Genomic DNA, 23588 nt, shown 5'->3' with positions numbered 1-23588 from the left:
CACACCCAATACAAATATCAATTTTATGTAATTTCTTTAGGTACAACTAAAGTTGTTGTTATTTACTATCATTTTAATTTATTTAGTTTCCCTTAATTTAGTTGTTTTGTCAAAAAAAACAAAACCTAAGGCATTATGCTACAATGACTGAAAAGAAATGCAGTTCATGTTCTACCAGCTTTATTCATATGTATATATTTATATACCTAACATATTTTAAAATAAATTATATTTAAATTCTTTCTATATTCATTCATTCTTAAATGTGAACGGAAGAGCATTGTGCACGGGTACCTTTATTTTCTATAAATGTTACCTTTCTTTTATTTTCGTCACCCCATTTCCACCACAAAATGGTCTCTTCCATTTCCTCAACCATGTAGCTGAAGAAACGCCCGCCATGTTGGCTCTATTTCAGCGATTACTTCCAATAGAAAATGCATTAAACTTAGAGCCGGAATGGTGACCAACGAACGCCAGTTTACATTGTATATAAAACTACGTGTGTAACTTCATCCACTCTCCCAGCGTGTGTTGTAGTTCGTCTGGGCAGTAACATGGCTTCATCTGCGAAAAGAAGAGCGATTGGAAGCGGAGAAAATCCTGAAAATAGTGATGTCAGCTCGGATGAAGGAGTAGAGGATTCTGGAGAGGAGAGCGACAATTCAGAAGAAGAAATAAACGAGGTATAAACAATACATCCCACTGAATTCCATAATATCTCAGTCCACTGTTAGCTAACGTTACAACTGCCAATGAACAACATGAAGTGTGTTTATTTTTGATTAAATATTATTGCATTTTTAATATTTGTGAAAATGTTCATGTTCTTAGGAGGTTGTGGTGGATTTTGAGGCACACACGATATCAGACACCGATTTTAACGGCATTAAGAAACTCCTGCAGCAGGTAAATATGTGGCTTAGAAACACGCGTTTAAATGACATTTCAACTGTAGTAAATATATACCAGAATTTATACATTTTAAAAAATATATTATTTAACGATAGTTATGACGTTATTTCTCCAGCTATTCCTGAAGGCGCACGTGAACATCTCTGAGCTGACTGACGTCATCATCCAGCAAAATCACATAGGCAGCGTCATCAGGGTGCGACATTAATTCATATTTTATATTAACTTGTTTGAAAGAATTGCTTACTAAGCTTTGTAGTAGTAGTAGTAGTAGTAGTAGTAATAATGATAATTAGTAGTAGTAGTGGTGTTTACAGCTGGTTTAAAACACAAATAATTGCTTACTAAGCTTTATTGTAATTATTTATAATTAGTAATAGTGTTTCTATCTATCTATCTTTCTATCTAGGTGTACAACTATGGTTTTAAACACAGCAAAGAATTGCTTGATAAGCTTTATTATTATTATTCGTAGTAGTAGTGTTTTTATCTGTCTATCTCTTTATTTTAGGTGTACAACTATGGTTTTAAAACAACAAGGTGTAGATTAATGCTGCACATTTAAGTGGCATCAGAGTTCAGTGTACTTTGTGAAAGCATGTTTTCTGTTTATCGAAATTGATAGACCGCAATGATTTTTTGCTTCCAACTGCTCAAAAATTATGATGCTTTAATGTGTTTTCACTATTGAGCAAAACAGACGTTTATGATTGTCCCCATTCTCACACAGCCGTAGTATTAAAACAAATACTGTTTTATTTGTGAGTTCATGCTGGCTTTGTGTATCCGTTTGCAGCAAGCCGAGGTGCCTGATGACAGCGATAACGAGGATCCAGACGAAGTGTTTGGGTTCATCAGTATTATAAACCTGACTGACAGAAAGGTAGTATACCAGCATTTGAAGTACATTCTAAAGCATATACAATGAATTTAGCTTATTTCTTACTACTAATAAATGTGTGTATGTGTCGGACAGGGTATGGAGTGTGTGGAGCAGATAAAGGAGTTGGTTTTGGGACAGTGTGAGAAAGTGTGCTCAGCCGCTGTGCAGGAGCAGTTTCAGCAGGTTATGGAGGACGTGTCTCAGAGTGTTGGCCTGCTGCTCAGTGAACGATTTATCAACGTCCCGCCACAGATCGCCCTGCCACTCTACACACAACTGCTGTGAGTATTCAGAGCTAATGTATTGGTTAGAAAATTGTATAATTGAATAATATAATAATATTATTATAGGTCTAGAAACACTTTTGAAAATTGCAAATGGCACCTTTCAACTGGAGCAACTAAAAACTGATGCTTTAGATTCCTAAAAGCACTTTTAATGGATTTAAACTTATTTTAAATGATCAATGAATTGAAATGTTTCCAAGTTTCAGTTCTTTAAGTTGACGTAAATTGGATGGTAGGTAAATACTGTAGATAAATATCCATGTTCAAAATGGATACCGATAGATTTTCTTTCTATGCCATGTAGTGTTTGTTTGTTTATTTATTTATTTTCTTAATAGAAGGTATGTGTTTTTTGCCTGCTGATGGTAGTAGGATACTATTAATGTTAGCCTTGTAGTTCTAGTGTAAAATGTCATGGCTGAGCAACTACAACCCAATTATAAATTAACCTAGTTAGTTGCTAAATATTCCTCAAGCTGTTCCTTTTTAGTAACACTTACTTTTCCAGCCTTTTGTTGCCCCTGTCCCAACTTTTTTGAGACATTTTGCAGCCATGAAATTCAAAATTACCTAATTTTTTTTTTCTTAAAACGGTACATTTCCTTAGTTTAAACATTTGATATGTTTTCTATGTTCTCTTGCGACTAACGTGGGTTTATGAGATTTGCAAATCATTGCATTCTGTTTTTATTTCCGTTTTTATTTCCATTTTACTCCGTGTCCCAACTTTTTTGGAATTGGTACAACTGTATCTTTGAGCAAAGTGTAAAATTACATTTTATTTCTCAGTTCTCTTAACAGTACGATGGAACATCGCGTTTTACAGATAAACTTGATGTCTCCATTTTAGGCTTAATCTGTAGTTCATCTTTTAGTAACTATACTGGATTAAACTAGTTTTAAAGGAGCAGTCTGTAACTTTTTAGAGCTGCTGCTGCATGTTAAGTGAAACTGCTTCTTGAATATCAACCCGAGTCCTGAAATCTGTGCTAATGTGTAAAGGGTATTAATGTTTATTAATTGTTTGGACAGTGAGGAGATATCTGAAGCACAGAGGACCAATAAACCCAGTGGGAAATGCCAGTACTGTCTGATGATCAGCAAAACATGCCAGGAAGCCAAGAAGAGCATTCCAGCACGAGGTCCTGCCACAAAGATGCCCATATTTGTCAACGCAGAGGAGGAATTCTTTTATGAGGTACAGACAAATAACATCCCGTTCATTTCCATCACATTTGTCAATATGAACATATCTGTACATCATTATTCTTATGGATCTAATGGCTTGTTTTTTTTTGCGTCAATCACAGCAAGCTGTGGTGAAGTTTCACTACTCGGTCCAGGAGGAAGCTGATTCATGTCACTCAGGACAATGGTCGTTCGATGATGTACCTATGAAACCCTTCCGGACAGTGTGTCTGATCCCCATGGAGAGAATGCCAGCAATTATGGGCAAGCTGAAGGACTTTCTCACAATCTGAATACATCACAACACACTTCTTCATCAGCCTTACATGTCCAAGTCTTTCATTTCCCTGTAACACACCAAAAACTGAGGGACTACTGCGTGGACACAGTCAGGGTCGACACGTACAAGTGCTCTGTGTCGAGATAATATCCGTCAGGACCTCAAAGTCTGCTGAACGTCCTCAATTAAACACATTTTACCAAGATTACCGAGTTGGTTGGAATCTGTTGTTGACTATTTGGTACGACATGATTTCTGTTCTTCAAAGCTGCTGTTGGACTTGTTTGCAAAACTAAAGCACAAACCCACTGAGTAGTTAGTTTATTAAACAAGATTAGATCACATGTAACAGATACAGAGAGACAGACAACAACAACAAAAAAGCAATAGATGGATAGATGATAGCTAGACAGATTTCAACAGACAGAAAAAAACTTAGTAAAATAGAAATGGAAAGATAGACCTAGGCAGATAGATAAATAGAAACACACAGATAGATGGATAGAGATAAAAATAGATATACAGAGAACAGATTCAGATAGAAAGACATATGGATTATAGATAGAAACAGACAGATCTAAAGAGATGGACATGAATAGAGAGACAGTTAGATTTGGATGATGGATTGCTAGCTGGATGGATAGACAGGCAGGCAGATTCAGACAAAGAGTAGATAGATAAAAATAGATGGATCTAGGCTGTTAGACAGACAGATAGTTACAAACACATATATCTAAAGGAAAAACTGATAGAAATGGACAGACACAAATGCAGATGGACAGAGAGATAGATTGCTCAACAAAGAGCTAGACTTAGAAATAGACAAGTGATGGATAGTTAAATCGATTGCTGGATGGATGGAAAGAAAGACACAGGCAAATATGGAGAAGGCGTGTCTACTTACCTGTCCATCGTGGTGCATGTGAATTCAGATTAGGTTTAATTTAATAACCAATAAATAACTAGCTTCAGCTAACCTCAAACCAAAACTGCTGACTGAACCTTTAATAACTAAATCAGTTTACTACGTAGCAGGTACATCTCAGTGAAAGTTTATTGGCCTGAAATCTGTGTTGCGTATTGTTTGAAATGAACAACAAAAATACATGTTATCAGGGAAGCTCTCTTAATATTACCTATTTATACTAAATATTTCACATTCCATCTATACAGGTTTCTGAGGCTGATCATTACTATTTCATCATCTTTCACACTCAGCATTGTACTCCAGGATATTGTTGGGGGGGGGGGGGGGTTGTGCTGAGGAGTACTGTACATAAATGATAAAAGACTTAACACTGTGAGGCATAATGGTCCCAGGTCAAACGTTAGGGTCCAGATTACAGCATGTGCATTCATATTACTGTATCACACATCTGTCATAAGACTGCGACTCCTGTTCTTTTGGTGTGTCTTTAAGAACAGGATGCATTTTCTGTCTGCTCTTTGTACTCCCAGCCAGCTCGGTGTCCAAAATATGCTGCAGGAGCTCCTTACACTCGCTAGGGGGCAGGTTGTAGAAGAAATACTGCGGTGCTGTTTGGATGAACCTGCACAAACAATCAAGATCAAGTTCACTGCCATGAGTCGTTTCTTTTGTTCAGTTGCTGCTGAGATCCCTCATGATTAATCGAGCATAGATTTTACATATGTTGCATTTGTTGATGTTATTTTAACATCAGGAGAAAAAAAAGTATTTGTAATTGCAAAACTTGATTCGCAGGGGTCTGAATCTTTTCAGTAATGAAGGAGATTTGATTCTCCCTGCTTTAGTTGAATCACTAAAGTGCAATGACTCCTATTCAAGCTCAGAGCGTTTCAGTGCACGCACCAGGGCTCAGCGTGAGAACGAACTATTTTTCGAAACACAGATATAGTAACGAGTATTACCTCAGTAAGTAAAGCTGAGGTAAAATCATTTAACCAAATGGATGGTCACTGAAAAGATGCCCAAAATTCCATCTCTACAGGAAAAGAAAAAGGACTTACACCTTGGGGGAGATTTGTGTGACTGTACGAATGCAGTTGCTGTTGGAGAGTGTGAACTCATGGAACAGCACCCACTCAGGCAGCCCGAGTTTGTGCACTTTGGCCCCGTATGCTGAAAGACGGTGAAGCTGCGCCACGTGCTTATTGCTCAGCATGAAATAGTTTCCAGAGCCATCCACATCACGAGCAATCTGACAAACACAGAAGATACAGTGCGACAGTGTACTTCCTTCCTGATACTGAATCTTTATAGCATCTAGAGCTATTAGGTTTGAAATGGTCATGTTTCATTTAATTATTAAATACTATGCTAAATCTGGGTTTAACTCTTTCACCAGAGGCTAAAAAGTGAAATTTCCACCTGTGTGTTTTGGGAGTGTCCGTGTTCAGCATCGAATTTATATGTCACATTCCACAGTAGTGATTAATGGCTCATATGAAAGTAGACACTCAGGGCTTACTTATGAAAAACTGCAAATTATTATTTCTTTATTTTACCTAGCCTACTAGTTTAAATGTTATAATTTTATTGTGGCAGTTGTCTACAGTCAGTACATTTACATGAGCAACAATAATCCGATATTAACCCGATTAAGACGATACTCTGATTAAGAAACTAGCATGTAAACAGCAATTTTTTAATGACCTTAATCCGATTAAAGTCATACTCGAAGTAAACACAAATCGAATTAAGACGTGTGAAGTATTCCTGTTTTAGTCGCATTATCAACGTGTATTAGACATGTACACACTTTAATCACACTAACATCGTGTGGGAGTTTTCACCGCATTTTGTGACAGGACACGTACACACACGGCAGTGCTCAATCGATTTATGGCTGCATCCGAAACCGCGTACTTACCTACTATATAGTAGGCGAGATACATGTATCTCAGCCACTATATAGTAGGTAAGTACGCGGTTTGGGACGCAGTCCACGGCTTCAAGCAGTCGTCTATTTGCACGTATAGCACGACAAATAATTAACCGCACTTGAAGCGTTCGTAAAATTAAAAATGAAACACCCAAAACTATATACGGTTCCATAACGAAGACGAACTGTATGTCGATACGTGAAATTCTGGAGGGAACGTCGGACGGTGTGGCGTGGGGACGTAATGACGTGTGACGTTAATCGATCTATAAAATGTAAAACGGGAACATGAAAGGAATATTCTAAAAGCGACTCATGTAAACACCTTAATCACAATTTTGTCTTATTCACAATAAGGTCAATAATTCGATTATTGCTGTCCATGTAAATGTAGTCAGTGGTTTAATATCAAAAAAAGCTTTAGTTGTGCTGTCCGTTTTATCTCTGTACCAATGGTATTGTGGAGAGACGTGAATTATTGGCTCACACCCCTCCCTTTTCCCATCACACTGCTCACCAGCAGCTAAACACAGAGTCATGATACTCAATGCACAGAAACCCAACAGTGTCCTATCTAATCTTATAATAGACATGCGGCGATGAAATAATTCGTTTGTTTATACTGATTGAAAATGTCTGATAAGTTGATTTCTGTTCACAAGATGAACAGATATACCTGCATGAAGAACCCAGCCAGCAGTGCTCGCTTCACATTGAGCGTGTTGGTTTTGGTGCCGAAGGCCGGCTCAGAGATCGGGAGCTCCAGTCTCCTCAGCAGGTCAGTCAGCTCGGCCTTTATGGCGTCTGCAGTCTGCAGAGCTGCGCAGCACAGAAAGTAATCCTGACACCACTTCTCCTGTGTGAAACCTGGCACAGCAAAACAGCACTCGTTTACATTACTGTGCGTCTTTCCTGTGTGTTAAAGCAGCCATATTCAACGTTCAGAAAAAGGCTTCAGAATGTGGTTAACACTATATCTAAAGTACATTTTGGTCCCACAGCAATAACAGAACATGACAGAACCATTTCGAGGTATTTTTGTGAATGGAACCAATAATCTGGAAATAAGTCAAGAGAAGTTTTCAGAAGAACCTGTTCAAGTTATAATAAACAGATGGATTTGAACACAAGCAGGTGTACTCACCTGGTGCTCTCTGGCTGCGTTTATAAGCGTTGTAGATATTGATCAGGGTGAAGTGGTCTCCCTCTGGATGATACAACTTCATCTGGCACAGCATTGCTTCTGTTTCCATGCCAACAGGGGGCTCTAGGAAGCAGCTTGGAGCTGGAGGAAATAATGGACAGTGGGATGCACTGGGTGATCAGTATTAAAATAAAATGATTCCTGTGAAGTTCGCAGACTGCTATTGATACTTGATCACAGGTTGCCCAAGATATCCATATTACTGTGTATAATAAAAATACATCGAAAGTTAACGTTTATAATAAAATTGCCTAATTATAAAAGCGTCTGTGGTTTACAGCATGCAAAGGATTTATACTAAATACTAACAAGCTCCCACAACAACGTCCCGAATCTGTCTGAACCTGGACCAATCCCCGTTGGCAATGGTTTTTAAGGCTAATCTTAATCCCCATTCAGACATCAAAAGCTTACTGAGAAATTCAGCTAGACTAGTAGCTCATGGGGTTTCATTTTCTGTACCTGCTAACATGGCTGCAATAGTTAGCACCTCACTGGCACAATCAAACTCGCACGACGCTAACAGAGCTTTAGCCATCTGAGGGTCTAAGGGGAACTCGGACATTATGATCCCGATCTCAGAAAGGTTTCCGTCATCATCCAAAGCTGCAAGATAATCCAACTCTTCTAAAGCTTGCATTAAGCCTTCAGGATCTGAGGTAAACAGCAAGAGAAACACATTTCATCGATTATCCTAGATCGCATCAATTCATAAGGCAACGATTCGATATTTGGCGATACAGTTGAATCTGTTATGATAACAATATGATACAATTAGGTTTAGTAGCCTTTGATCAATATGTCTATGTAAAATCAAGTGTTTATTGAATATTATCACCACTAATAATGAAATTACAGTGTTAGTCATTTTTTATACAGAACTCATATGAATAAAGACTTTGACAAACCTTGTACAAGAGCCTAATTGTAAGTTCGATAATAAGGTCAATGCTTTATGCATATTCCTTAAAATATTGTTACCAAGTTGTTTTTTTTAAAAGGCGCGATTCTTTCGTAAACTTACAGCACTTATTTCATCTATCTGGCTTTAAAAATCTGGTGACCATAATCCTGTGTCCTGGTGTGTGAACCCTCTCTTCCTATTCATTGTGTGTTCCAGCCTAGTGAGCTCAGCTCTTCATCTGGGTCAGAGCTCACAGAATCTCGGCCGTTTCTCACATAGGCCGAGCTCATGCTACAGAACAATGACCTGATTAGCGCTGTCACAACGGCTAATACGCATCGTTAAACACCAGCATCATGACACATCAGTGCTTAAAAAAACACACACACACACACACACACACACACACACACACACACACACACACACACACACACAACACATACTGCACTTGTACACTGTTATATGAGGACACACAGCCCTTTGATCTCATCTTCTATGTTTTATGCTGTCATCTATTTATTTTATGCTCAAATATTACTGAAAGTGCCCCGGCTAAAACCGCTTTCTTAATGAATGCAATATTATTAAGACGGGTTATTAGAAATAGCATTAGGAACTCATGTCTGACCCGGCCTGCTGATGAAGTCGCAGCGGCCAATCCCAGCCACCTCCATCCTCTTGAGGAAGAGCACAGCCGAGGTGATGTTTGCTTCTAGGATCCGAGCAGGAATCTCAGTACAGAGCTCGGTCTCCTCAGGGTACAGGCAGAAACACTTCCCTATTCATGCATAAACAATTATATATCAATCGTAATACATACGAATTAATCCTAACCTAAGTAGGATATACAGTGGGGCTTAAATTTGACCGAAAACTTCATCAGATTTTCACACAAGTCCCAAAAGTAGATAAAGAGAACCCTATTAAACAAATGAGACAAAACTATTATATTTGGTCATTTATTTATTGAGGAAAATAATCCAAAATCACATATCTGTGAGTGGCAAAAGTATGTGAACATCTAGAATTAGCAGTTTAATTTGAAGGTGAAATTAGAGTCAGGTGATTCAGGTGTGAGTGAGCACCCTGTTTTATTGAAATAACGGATCTAGCAAAGTCTGATCTTCATAACATGTTTGTGGGAGTGTATCATGGCATGAACAAAGGAGATATTGGATCATTTTCCTCAATAAATAAATGACCAAGCTCTGATGATGTTTTAGGTCACATTTATGCAGATATATAGACATTTCTAAAGGGTTCACAAATCTTTAAGCACCACTGTAGAATATAGAAGCAGCATTAAAAGTGTAATTATGTACACTGATAATTAAATAAGGATCTTACATTGTTTATGTTTTTACTGTTGAGTGGTGTCACTGGTTTAAATCTGAATTACTCCTAAGTAAGGCCCTGTGCTCTCCACTTAATAGAATTAATCTAATTAACTTGACCTGACGAACAGGATTCCCCGATTGACTTCTCACCTGCTGATCCAGCCAGCTGTTTACGGATCTCTGCCCGACATCTACTGATGGGTCTGATTACCTCAGAGCTGGCTCTCAACCGTGGGTTATACACCTGCAAAATTCAGACATGACATTAAATGATTGAGTTAAAACATTAGCAGATGCACTGCATTACATTTTGATTTTCAGCAGTTCTTTTAATATTAAAGCATACACTGTAATTATCAGGCATTCATTAAAGCTAAAGCAGGAGATTTTAGTAGACCAGTGAAATCTCGGCCAGTGTAAAACTTTATGTTATGACTAGCCATTTTCACTAGTTACCTTTTCTGATTGGTGTTACGATCTGAATTTGTTTCTCAGTGCAATTCAAATAAATACAACATAGTAAACATGGCGTTATCGTCAAACCTTCATCACTTACACATCTCTTCTCAACTCCAGTGTCAATCACAAAATTGACCGTGTCCACTGACCAAAACATGTCTTCTGATTGACTGTAGGACAGAAATACCCTCCTGCCTCTCTTTTGGTGCTGTGTGATTGGTGGACAGATCCCAGCATGGCCTGGGCACACTGCCACTGGCACCAGCTCTCCAAGATTACTGCTTAACCTGGATGCTTCTTTAGCCAGAAGACTACAGGCACAGCCTATCTCCTAAAACACACACACACACATAGTCTGATATCAGTACAACTAATATTCACTGTTCAATTAAACATAAGTGCTTCGAAACAGAACACCACATAAATCCTGGACAAGGCATTGAGAGCTGTACATCCATCCATCCATCCATCTTCCATACGGCTTATCCTACACAGGGTCGCGGGGAAGCCTGGAGCCTATCCCAGGGAACTCGGGGAACGAGGCAGGGGACACCCTGAACGGGGTGCTAACCCATCGCAGGGCATAATCTCACACACATTCACACACTACAGACAATTTAGAAATGCCAATCAGCATACAACGCATGTCTTTGGACTGGGGGAGGAAACCGGAATACCCTGAGGAAACATTTAAAGCAGGATTCGAACCCCCGACCCCAGAGGTGCGAGGCAAGTGTGAAATTTTGACGGAACTCTGGAACTTTAAAACACAAGTTTCCCATTCATATGGGGTCATTTTTTTTTGGTTATACACCATGGTGATGTATTTATTTTATTATTTATTCTGTATCTGATTGTTTGAATAAACTGGCACTTAAAATTGATGAGTAAAAAAACAGCTGTTCTATATTTTGACAAGACTTATACTTATAAAAGAATATAGGATTGTAATGTACAATGTGGAAAAAATTGTGTGGTAAAGTGCAATAAAACTGCAATTAGCTGAAAGATCACAATAATATTGAACAAAATAATTGTGCACATTATTCTATCCGACAGTGCACATAATACAAGTGGAAAATAAAAATTGTAAAAGGACTGAGTAAAGGTATCTATTATCTAACTAGCCTGTCTTGCCTAATTCCTAGTTAATGTACTAATTTGGAAGAGAAAATGATCTGGTTGCTGATTGTCAGCAAGTCTCTTCCTTTACAAAATGAGGACTAAAGAAATCGATCAGCATCAGGACCTGTTCTGAGGCGAGAAACACAGCAATGTCCCCGGGCTCTTTAGTCTTGTGCACCTCCAGGACGAGTCTCAAAGCTGCGAAGAAGCTCTCCGTACTGTCTCGTCCGCTGTAGAGAACTTCAGGCGAGCATGGTGCTTCCACATGCAGGTGAGCTGCACCGCTGAAGTGTGTGAGGAGTGTGTGCGAGGCTGGCGTGACGGACAGCAGCACCACCCGAAGCTCTTTACGCTGCAGGAGCACCTCTCGAAGCAGAGCCATTAGGAGGTCTGTGCTCACGGTGCGCTCATGGGCCTGATCGATCACAACCACACCGTAATGCTCCAGTAATGGGTCGGACATGAGCTCCCTCAGCAGAACGTCATCGGTGCAGTACCTAAAGCGGACATGGCGGGGATGTTAGTGATCTAACCTTGGCTTCACAGTAGTTTGTGAGTAAGGTGAGTAAACAGATCCACATGCTATTACCTGTTACATTATTAAAAGGTTAAAGGGATAGTTCAACCAAAAATGAAAATTCTGTCATCAATTACTCATCCTCATGTCGTTCCAGACCCATAAGACTTTCGTTCATCTTCGGAACACAAATGAAGACGTTTTAATGAAACCTGGGAGATTTCTGACCCTCCATTTACAGTCCAAGTAACCAAACGTTTCAAGCTCCAAAATGTTCATAAAGGCATTGTAAAAATAATCCATGCGACACCAGTGGTTTAATCCTAATTTTATGAAGTGATACAAATGCTCTGTGTGCCCAGGTTTCATTAAAAATGTCTTCATTTGTGTTCCGAAGATGAACGAAAGTCTTACGGGTTTGGAACGACATGAGTGTGAGTAACTGATGGGTGAACTCTCCCTTTAATGAAATGTCTCTTTACAGAAAGCTTTATCACATATACATTTATATTGCACGTGTGTCTTTGTTAAATAACAAAAATAAGAAAAGTACAAATAGACAAACATATTCTCCAATGATCTGTACTAGTCATTCTATTAAATAAGTGAAAATAATGTGTTTTACCTGAGAATAGTGTCAGTGGAGCAGCAGTTCTCCAGCGGAATGCTGTAGCCCACTTCATGGCCGATATTGACATCCATCTCATCAGCTACATGCAGGGCCAAATCGACAGCCTGCTGTCTCTGGATCTGACTACACACCACGACACCATGCTGGTACTGCGCTGACAGACAGAACTCTGCACACCACTGTGGAACCTATATACCAAACATACACTTGTTCATTTGCACACACACTTCAATAATGCACAAGATCACAGGCCTGATTACAGGAAATAAGACCCAACAACGTCCTCCATTTCCAGCCATGGAGATATTTTATGATTTAGGGATTCTATTTATGAGGATGTTATTTATCAGCATAGAAATCCAGCCAGGGCATCTGACATGTTTACTGGTATCGGGTATCGGTCCAGTACTGTACTTATTCTCTTGTGCCAACATCTGATACCATGTGAGTGATACTATGTGATGTAAGCCTAGTGTACGTTGACATGCTAATGAACAGACAACAAGAAATCACACTCACCCGGACGTATTTCATGCTTAACAATGAAAGCAAAGCAATCTGTGCTCTATGGAAAATTATAAAATGGTGGAACTACAGAATCTTCCAACAATGCATGTAAAAACAACATATCGCATATTTAAACAGTATCTTTAACAGAGAGTATGAGGGCAGCCAACCTGAGCCCACAGAGCGTTTATCAGCAAGCCTGGTCATTACAAATGAGATGAAAGTGCCAAGGATTGTGTGCAGACCAAGGCGTTTACAAGCATGGAGCACTGAAGGGAGCGTGCAGAGAAACCTTTGCATGTGAGAGCACTTCAGTTCTGCGAGAACTGAGACACGTGTGCTCCACAGGGTCTACACACATTGCTTGGGAGTCAAGGTGCAATTCTCAAAACCTTTTTATGGGTTAATATAAAAGTCAGGCCTGACTGGACCACAGTGAAAGTTGGTCTTTTCACATGGTCACCCCTCCTATTCAGGATATGAAACCATCATCAGTGGAAATCCATACAACAGTATCTGCTGAGTTAGGACACTCGGTCAAAAGTCAGTGGCACTGGGTAGGGGGCAAGCGGACACTGCTCACAGTTGGTGGGGGTGATAGAGGCATTCTGGAGGGGATGTACTTTGACTGTATGGATTTAATGATTTTCCTCTACATTTTGCTTCAGGTTGTTTATGCTTATACTAGCTGCTGTTAAACACATTGGTCAACATAACTATTTAAATCAATAAGAAGCATAATTTACGGGTTTGCCTCACACCTCCGGGGATGGGGGGTTTTATTCCCGCCTCTGCCATGTGTGCGGACTTTGCATGATATCCCCGTGCTTTGGGGTTTCCTCCTGGTACTCCGGTTTCCTCCCCCACTCCAAAGACATGCATTGTAGGTTGATTGGCATTCCCAAGTTGTCTGTAGTATGTGAATAGGTGTGCAATTGTGCCCTGTGATGGGTTGGTATCCCATTCAGGGTGTCCCCCATGATGTACCCAGAGTTACCTGGGATAGGCACCAGGCTCCCCTGTGGTGCAGTAAATGGATGATTGGATGTATGGATGGAAGAAGCGTCATTTAGAGCACGCTACGCCTGTAGGTGCCACATCATGACATACAATGTGAAAACTTAAACTGAGGAAAGTCATCAGTTAAAGATGCTCTCTTAAGTCAGAAGATGGAAATTCTAAAATTCAGACAATCCAACTATTCGACCATTATGTTTATTATTTAAACCTGCACAATAATATTATGGCTAACAAACCATACAGCTTGTTATTCCTGAACTTTAGGTCCAAATTGGTATTATGTATAGACCTACTTGTTTTTCAGTGGTTGGGGTTTGGATTAATTCAAGAACTTAATCATACATATATCATCACAAAATAAAATTTCAGGCTATGCTTTATAGCCCCTGGGGGTCCCCAGACCACAGTTTGAGAACCACCAGTCTACAAACCCCAATATATAACACACAACAAGAGCATCCTACAATGTCACAGTTTTCAAAGTATGTTCAGGCAATCCACCAGTCTGCAATGTAGAGAAATTATTATTATATTATTGACATCATGATAGTAAAAATCCATATCAACTACTAAATAACAATAAAGTTGATTATTTTCTAATCTAAAGCTTAACATCTTGAATCTAAATGTCATTTGAATAAAACTAGTGCTGTTACTATATTTGAAATGTTTAGAATGTTTCAATACTGGGTTGGGGGTTGTGCATGTGAAGTTCAGGAATAAAAACACTCCCCTGACACCAAAGAAAGATATCCAATATTGAAACATCTGGATTATGTTAATAAAATAGGCCAGTGCTAAGATCATTAGGGGGTATGCTGAAAAATTGTATGTATAAACCATCTGCACTAAGTATACAAGTCACAAATCTGAAGCTTACATTATTTTGCTTGGTCTGAAGCAGAGTCTCTGGCATTCCCAGCTGGAATGTGCTTATTCGTGCAAATCAGATCTAACTCGAGCTCAGGGTGACCCACATCTTCACGTTAATGAGTGTGTTTGAAATAGTAAATAGCAGTGCAGTGTAAAGTTTCCTCTTTATATATTTAGAGGCTCATTTTCATCTTGCTTCTTGTTAACAATGCACACACAATGAACACACCAAACCCTCGTCATGCTCTGTGATCAATCCGCTATTTACTAACCAACATTAGGCAAATAAGCCTTTGGCTGAACTCCAAATGTAGAATTAAGAAAATCGCATGGCCTGAAAATTTGACACAATGAATGTCAGTCATGAACATAATTCATTCAATAACGTGACCATATGGATGGTCTCCATGTAAAAGCCCTTTCCAGCCCAACTCTAACCATAAATCCTAGCTCTGAGAGGTCTATTACTTCTATGCAATTCATGCAGACTTAATGAGTCATATCTAGCTCAGAGTGATTTCAATCAATGTAGCGTTGTAATTTATTTATTCATTTTTTAATCAAATCACGTGAGTACTAGAGACCATAGAGCATCTATAAAGTCAATATGTTATACTATATAATTATCATGATAGAACAATTAATTTTGCTCCAAAGATGAAATTAGATATTCTGAAATGACAACTCTGTCCTATCCAGAACTATCCACACTCAAGCAGCACCATACTTAATGTTCTGTCATTGGGTACAGGTTCACCTAAACTGGACAGCTGATGTTTGGAAAAAATGTTGCCTGGTCTTTTTCTAATCTTCCGCAATATAGTTTAGGTGAGTCTGTACCCACTGGAGCCTCACATTCCTGAAAGTGGATTATCGTGTGATCTGCTGTTGTAGCCCATCTGCTTCAAGGTTTGATAAGATGTGCATTCTGAGATACATTTCTCCTCACCATGCTTGTAAAGAGTGATTATTTGACTTACCGTAGCCTTCCTGACAGCTCAAACCTGACAGGTCATCAATAAAGCATTTCTGAATTGCTGCGAACTATGTTTGTTTTTCGCACTATTCTGTGTAAACTGTAAAGATTTGTTGAGTGTGAAAATACCAGAAGATCGTCAGTTTATGAAATACTCAATCCGAAGGTCACGAGTTCAAATCCCAGCACTGCCAAGCTACCACTTCTGGGCCCTTGAGCAAGGCCCTTAAACCTCAACTGCTCAGTTGTATAAAATGAGATTAACGTAAGTCGCTCTGGATAAGAACATCTGCCAAATGCCATAAATGTAAATGTCAAACCAACCACCAACAACATGGTTGAGATCATTATTCCCCCACTCTGATGTGAACATCTTGACGTCTATCTGCACCATTGTATGCATTCTTTTGCTGCCACGTGATTGGCTGCATGAATGTGAACGCATGAAACAATCTGACTTGACTGAGTGCTCTTGCTCCTTTCATCTTCACCAATGTGCTCAAACACTTTGTTAATTATATCAACGCACTACCTTTAAAAACAATCGTCAGAATTTTAAAAGTTACCCCTGATGTGTAATATAAAATCCATCGTACCTGTGTACTTTTGCCAGTTTTTGTTGTACCCGAGATGATGACGAGCTGATTGGTTTCTAAAGCACTCATAAACTTCTGTCTCGATTCCCAGATAGGGAGCTGGTGTCTCTCCTTCAGGAGCTTGTAATACCGAGAAGAGTAGGGAAGGCCATCAAACTGGTTCAGCTCCAGATCATCTCCAAACCCGAAATCCTCATCAACCTCTTCCAAACTCTTCAGAGAACTCGTTTCATTCATTTCAACACTTTCTCCGTCGGAAACCCCGCTACTGCTCTGCGCCATGGCGCAACCAAACAAGTGCGCCTGGAGAAACTCACAGCGCCAAAATAGCTGCGTCTGTTTGGGTGTCCAAAAACATACCTGCAACAAGCATTTCCCCCCAACGCGTCATTCAGACGGGAATGCTGGATACTTGTTGATATGTTATTGGATTGGACAAGCGATCAGACTGATGTTTCTAGACTTTCGGACCCTCTCATTACTGAGCGCGCTCTTCTCCTACCCACGTGTTGTATTGTGTGTTGTGTGTTCCTCTACACGGATTTAGTGAGCAGGGGAGGAACCACAGTGTCGGTCTGCTCTGCTCTGCTCTGCTCATGTGATCACTAATCCCTTCTACTGCCCTTGTCCTATCTGTCGAGACGTCCTAGCAAGGGTTTCTGAGCATGCGCACTTCACTTTTGCGCGACCAGACAAGCAGCTCAAAGTGCTTCATAGTGCAAAACAAACAAAAAACAAATACAGAAACAAATGATATTCAGAATGCACACAAATAAAACAGAAAACAAGGAAAATAATAGAAATGCAAAATATAGTTAAATGCTAATGTAAAAAAAAAAGACTTGGTGAATTCAGGTGTACAGAAATATCAGGCAAATTGGGACTGTTTATAATTTAGCAGCATTTATTTATTTATTTATTTGTTTATTTTGGTCTGAAATGTGAAAAGTATAAACCTTTGTTACTAAGCCCATATAGTGAAATTGCTTGGCAGAAATAACATGAATTAATTCCTGTGAAATCATATAAGTGGGTGTGGTCAGCATCAAACAGGAAGCTGACCCTAAAAGTCTTGGGGAAGGAAAAAATGACTTGCTTTGCCTAGTTTTATTCATAAGGTTATAGAATAGTGGGGGCATGGTGGCTTAGGGGCTAAGCGGTTAGCACGTTTGACTCACACCCCTGGGGTCAGGGGGTGTAAATCCCACCTCCACCCTGTGTGCGAGGAGCTTGCATGTTCTCCGAGTGCCTCTGGATTTCCTCCGGGTACCCTGGTTTCCTCCGAGTGCCTAAATACATGCATTTGGAAAATATTGAAGATCAGCCCTACTACTGCTGTATAGGAATTATAGAATGTTACTTAGGTCAGTATCTTAAAGCTTAACCTTTAACAGTGGGGGAAATAAGTATTGAACGCGTCAACATTTTTTCAGTAAAAATATTTCCTATGAGGCTATTCACGTGAAAATTTCACCAGACATCAGTATTAACTCAAGACATCCAGAAATATAAAGAATTCACAACATTAAAGTCCATAAATAAAGTTATGTGTAATAAAGTGGAGTGACACAGGAAAAAAAGTAAAAACACGTTAACTGAAATTTATTTAAGACTTAGTGAAGAAGTCTTTGTTTTTAATGACAGCTTCAAGATGCTTCCTGTATGAAGAAATTAATCAGTATTCAGGTGTGATTTTGGCCCATTCTTCTAAACATATTGTCTTTAAATCTTGTTTGAATTGGATTCAAGTCAGGTGATTGACTGGGTCATTCTAACACCTTGATTTTTTTTCTCTGAAACCTTCGCTGAGAGTTTCCTTCGCTGTATGCTTTGCTCAAGATTTCTTGAGTTAATACTGATGTCTGGTGAAAATTTCATGTGAATAACCTCATTGGAAATATATTTACTGAAAAAATGATTTCCCCCACTGTACTTGTGCAAAACTTTTTTTTTTTTTAATGTTAAGTCTTATTAATTGGATCACATTCAATGGCCATTCATTTATTTTTATTTTTCATATTCACCCTTTAGAATATGAACTACAAATTTCTACTGGCCAGCTGAGATGCCCGTTTGATGTAGCAGTAGAAGGAGCTGTTGAGCAGTAGTACTGTTTTACTATTTCTCTCTCTCTCTCTCTCTCTCTCTCTCTCTCTCTCTCTCTCTCTCTCTCTCTCTCACACACACACACACACACACACACACACACACACACACACACACACACGACAAGATCATAACCAGTCTGGACTTAACTCAGTCATGAATTATTCATTTGAAATAATCTTAAATCGTACATTTTCTCACACTCAACTCGCACCCTTCATTATTTTACACCCCCCCCCCTTTTATTCTTAATTGTATAACTATAGGATTATAACGCAAACTTCAGTGTATACAAATTACCTTCATTTGCATTAACACTAATATAGACTACAATGTAATGCTTTGCTATACATAAGCCTTAGCATTCATCACTAAAATGTTTTGTCTGCTAAAGCAAACCTATTTCACTTACACACTGCACTAGCTTGGAGCACACTGAAAAATGACTGCACCGTGCACAGTCATCATTATTATTTTACAGCACATTATGGTGCATAGCTGTAAAAGTGCTCTTAGTGTGATTTACTGTATACTACAGTAGGTTTAATAAATAGTGCCTGACTTTCTGCTTCTATTAAATATATATATATATATGAGTGTACTGTCTGCTTTAGTCTGGTTAATGTTCTGGTGCAAGATGATTCTGTGTACATACCCATTTAGAAGAGGAAAAAACATGAGAGTTGATAAATCAAATACAAATGCTATAAATGGGCCTTTTAAACTAATTAAACGATTCAAAGGGTGAAACCGATACAGAAATTACTGACTCGTTCATGCTAATTCTGATTCGATTTTGAGTAAAGCTGTTAGAGTCTCTTGCTGTCTCTTGCTGTTGTTGATGTGTGAAGGGATGTGGTGAAACATGTGCTTGAATGTAAAGCATCAGGAATGTTGAAGTGCTCTTCATTTCAGATTTTATTAAAGTTTGTTGCCGGTGCTCTCGAGATGGCTAAAGGTTTACCAAGACAGATTATACAACGTTATTTATTACATTTAATGTAGAATCCTGTTTATAAATTTCAACACCATAACAACATGTCTTTATTTCAGAATATCATCCATTTATTAGTGGAGGAGAGTCCAGCAGGTGGAGCTGACAAACTGCAAAAGCAAGAACTGACTCAGGTGCAACACAAATCATTTTCATAGACAACTTTACTTAACGCTGGTTCATAATTTGTAATCAAAACACTGATATTTACACTTCCACCCCCACCACACACGATTTATCAAAGAGTTATCGTACAAAACGTGTTCGCGTTCGCAGTCACTGAGCAAAATAAAGAAAGTGAATATCATATTTTATTTCTCCGTGTAGAAATACTGATACAAGTGTACAGTTACAAAATGGTTAAAAAAAAAAAAAAAGTGACTACAGAAATACAGACTGCATAACAAGACAAGCAATATGATTAACATACTATAGTGCTCCATGATTACCATTGAAAAAAAAAGAATCTAGACTTGCACAGATTCTCAGACTTTAAATCCTTAAATCATAAACTGAACTGGTGTATTAGTTATACGAGTGCAGGAGTGAAAACATAGCTAAAAATATCACTTGATGTAATCCATTTTATAAGCAATTGTGAAAAGAAAAAGAAAAAATGCTAGTGACTGCTGTGGACACCCACTGATTATTAAAAACAACATATTTCACACAAAAGCAAGCCAAGAACACAGTAACATGATGGTACGTGCTAAGTATTAAAAAAAATATATAAAGCTCTACATTGTCTAGATTTCAAATAAATGTAGGCTCAGTGAAAACACACACTGTCACAGCTGAAATAGTTCCCTGGGGTACACACTCCAGTTTGCTACAGATGTCAAGTTTTTATATGATCATACTCTAAAAACACTGCAAATCCTTTCACTGATTTTCATGGTCTTGCTGTGTAAATGTCTTAATGTCACCTCCTGTAAGCTTCACCAACCATAAACAGTGAAGCAAACCTCTTTATATTATTCAGGCACACTGGGAGAGAGGATTCAAATAATAGGGATTATTAAAAATTTTATATTTTAAAGGAATACTCTGGTGTTTTTCCGACCTAATCTCTATTAACTACATCTGTAGCATATTTCAGATAGTAATTTCGACACGTTGCCTTGTACTGAGAAAATTTCCCTGTGCTGAGAAGAAAAAGAAAACTTGGTACTCAAAATATACTTATAATAGACGTGTAAGGGCACTTGTTAATACAGCTCAGCTTTAAGCATGGAAATACCTCAACAGGTTAGTGATGACCGGAACTTCTCCAGTGTTGGAAAGCTCGATAAAACTCACAAGAGTGCCTTTGGTAGTACTTTCATGTCTATCTCATTCTAAGACTTTTATTGTTTTGATTTCAACAAATCCATCCATCTTCTATATTGCTTATCCTTCAGGGTCACGGGGAAACCTGGAGCCTATCCCAGGGAGCATCGGGCACAAAGCAGGGTACACCCTGGACAGAGCGCCAATTCATCGCAGGGCACAAATCACATACACACATTCACACACCCATTCATACACTACGGACAATTTGGACATGCCTACCAAGCGTGTCTTTTGGACTGGGGGAGGAAACCGGGGTACCCGGAGGAAATCCCCACAGCACGGAGAGAACATGCAAACTCCGCACAGGGCCGTGGCAGAAATCGAACCCCCAACCCTGGAGGTGTGAGGTGCCACCATGCGCCCGACTTCAACGGATATAAATCTTTAATGACAAAAATTTTTAAATCATATAGCTACTGTTGGAAAGGGCTCACATATGCAGAAGATGCTGTAAGCCCAAAGAATGTGCAGGGCCTGGAGGATTTTTCTGAAGAACAGTGGGCAGTTTAACTGCTCAGAACAAACAAGGGACTCATGAACAACTCTCACAAAACATAAACACAGTTGTTGATCCTCCAGGTAGCAACACAGTATTAATAATCAAGCGTGTGTAAACTTTTGAACTGGTTCATTTGTGTAAATTCAGTTATTATTGTGTCTTGTGGACTATATATAAACATCTGTTATGTGAAATGTATGCTCTCTCTTTTTCATTATTATGAACATTTAGCAGATTCTGCAAGGCGTATGTAAACGCGTGACCTCAACTGTATGCTCCAATTGCAGTAGATAGGGATTATATTGGAAAAACACCAGCGTATTATGTTAAACTGACTTCCAACAGTCAAATCTAGTACTCTTTAAAGCCTACCATGAAAATTCATGTATAGTTCCTCAAGTTCTCTACAGGTGTGTCTATATGAACAAGAGTGTATGGTGTCAGAAAGGGGAACCCCTGGCTGTCTTCACTGCACAGACACAAACTTTCCCAATATGGTGGTCCGAGATGAGTCTGTCACCCTTATGTTACGACTATGTCACATTATGTTATGCAGCAACAGAGCACATCTGTTCCCGTCTAAACATTTCCCCCCGTTCAAGTTCTAGCATAAAAAGCACCAACATTACAGTCTTCAGTTTATTTTCACAGGTTAGAGTATCTCTTTAATGCCTCCCTCCATACTGCTGAATCATGCTAGTACTCGACTCATTACGCAGTTCAAAATCCAATCCAAATCAGGGCATAATGCTACAAAAAATGTTGTCACAATGTTGAAATAAATACACTTTTGATGAACATAAATAATGTACGATGTGTACCTGAGTGTTGACTCATAGCACCGTTGAAGGAGGGAGGCGTAGCACCGAGGGATCGAACCATCAAGCCATCATGACCGTCATGACACACCGTTCATGAGGACCAGCAGAGTTTCTTAGTGCAAAAAGGATTGAACCACAGGTCTCAAAGGCTTCTGTCTCAGCTGCAGGGCTTCTTCATTCCTATGAAGAACTGAGGCTTTGGCAGTGTGGGGGGCTGCTTAGGAGGCGGTCTGTATGGAGGAAGAAAGGAAAAGAACAATACTAACACGATATGCCATGTAAAAAAAATAAGTACACCCCATGGAAATTGTATTATTTATATATATATATATATATATATATATATATATATATATATATATATATATATATATATATATATTTGGACAAGCAAACATTTGATCCTCTTTGAAACAGTGCCTATTAATAAAGTTGACACACGCTATTAAATGACATAAAATTGACATTTTGTAGAAATTTTCACAATTTAAATTAACAAAAAAATAGATCAGTCATGTGGGAAAAGTAAGCACACCCCTACATTTATCACACCTTCAAATCCATATAATTAAAGTGTTCAAGATTGGGTGCCAGTGATTAGAACCTGCTTAGGCAGTGCAAGTGGAACCTGTCTTATTTAATGGTAAATGGTAAATGGCACACTTATATAGCGCTTTTATCCAAAGCGCTTTACACTGTGCCTCATTCACCCATTCACACACACACTCACACACCAATGGTAGCAGAGCTGCCATGCAAGGCACTAACTTGCCATTGGGAGCAACTTGGGGTTCAGTGTCTTGCCCAAGGACACTTCGGCATGTGGAGTCATGTAGGCCGGGAATCGAACCACCAACCCTATGATTAGTGGACAACCCGCTCTACCACCCGAGCCACAGTCGTCAGTCTTATTTATACCTGTCTCATATCTAGTGTCTGGTGTTCCCTTTGTTATTGAGGTGTGTGATGTCATCACGCAAGATCTAAAGGATTCTGTAAGGCCTTCAGAAAAAAAAAGTTGTGGCTGCCTACGAGTCTGGCAAGGGATTTAAAAAGAGTGCTTGAAGATAATGAGAGGCCATCTGTCTGAAGTTGAACCGAAAGTGGACCTAAGTGATCCTAAGCAGACTAGCAAATCCATCAAGGAATGGCTCAACAAGAAGAAATGGAGGGTTATGGAATGGCCTAGTCAAAGCCCGGATTTGAATCCCATTGAAATGTTGTGGGGGGATTCGAAACCGGTGATAGATGCAAAACCTTCAAACAT

The 23588-nt window shown here is 39.1% G+C and overlaps 3 protein-coding genes across 4 annotated transcripts in view; 1 reads left to right on the top strand and 2 right to left on the bottom strand.

Annotated features, from left to right (window-relative positions):
* Nucleotides 1–469: 469 nt before the first annotated feature.
* On the top strand, nt 470–3758 carry bccip (BRCA2 and CDKN1A interacting protein). The gene is made up of 7 exons (XM_053640347.1): nt 470–686; nt 835–909; nt 1031–1111; nt 1712–1798; nt 1892–2079; nt 3118–3283; nt 3396–3758. The coding sequence occupies exons 1-7, from the start codon at nt 558–560 to the stop codon at nt 3564–3566; spliced, it is 897 nt and encodes a 298-aa protein (XP_053496322.1). The 5' UTR covers nt 470–557; the 3' UTR covers nt 3567–3758.
* Nucleotides 3759–4314: 556 nt separating this feature from the next.
* On the bottom strand, nt 4315–17811 carry dhx32a (DEAH (Asp-Glu-Ala-His) box polypeptide 32a). Its single transcript, XM_053640348.1, has 11 exons — nt 16570–17811; nt 12592–12785; nt 11574–11946; nt 10422–10655; nt 10016–10109; nt 9157–9306; nt 8084–8275; nt 7562–7702; nt 7094–7284; nt 5543–5733; nt 4315–5103 (listed from the first exon to the last, which is right to left on the bottom strand). Exons 1-11 carry the CDS (start codon nt 16849–16851, stop codon nt 4914–4916), a joined length of 2232 nt encoding a protein of 743 aa, XP_053496323.1. The 5' UTR covers nt 16852–17811; the 3' UTR covers nt 4315–4913.
* Nucleotides 17812–19142: 1331 nt separating this feature from the next.
* Nucleotides 19143–23588, bottom strand: part of LOC128617533 (disintegrin and metalloproteinase domain-containing protein 12-like) — a 128081-nt gene continuing 123635 nt past the window's right edge. The window contains exon 24 of one of the 2 annotated variants that reach the window (XM_053640685.1): nt 19143–22551. In XM_053640685.1, coding sequence (XP_053496660.1) covers nt 22479–22551 — 73 coding nt within the window. In that variant the 3' untranslated portion in view covers nt 19143–22478. The remainder of the gene's footprint in view (nt 22552–23588) is intronic. The other variant, XM_053640687.1, reaches the window with a different exon arrangement.

The sequence above is a fragment of the Ictalurus furcatus genome, chromosome 13 (genome assembly GCF_023375685.1).
Source record: "Ictalurus furcatus strain D&B chromosome 13, Billie_1.0, whole genome shotgun sequence".
Taxonomy (NCBI): Eukaryota; Metazoa; Chordata; class Actinopteri; order Siluriformes; family Ictaluridae; genus Ictalurus; species Ictalurus furcatus.
The sequence above is the reverse complement of the archived record's forward strand: the minus strand, read 5'-3'. Positions and strand labels throughout refer to the sequence as shown.

Coding starts and splice junctions, on each gene's coding strand:
- bccip (XM_053640347.1), top strand. CDS start 558: ATGGCTTCATCTGCGAAAAGAAGAGCGATTGGAAGCGGAGAAAATCCT. Junction 1,112..1,711: donor ACATAGGCAGCGTCATCAGG/GTGCGACATTAA, acceptor ATCCGTTTGCAG/CAAGCCGAGGTGCCTGATGA. Junction 1,799..1,891: donor TAAACCTGACTGACAGAAAG/GTAGTATACCAG, acceptor TGTGTCGGACAG/GGTATGGAGTGTGTGGAGCA.
- dhx32a (XM_053640348.1), bottom strand. CDS start 16,851: ATGGCGCAGAGCAGTAGCGGGGTTTCCGACGGAGAAAGTGTTGAAATG. Junction 12,786..16,569: donor AAACTGGCAAAAGTACACAG/GTACGATGGATT, acceptor TTTGGTATATAG/GTTCCACAGTGGTGTGCAGA. Junction 10,110..10,421: donor CTGGAGTTGAGAAGAGATGT/GTAAGTGATGAA, acceptor TGAATTTTGCAG/GTGTATAACCCACGGTTGAG.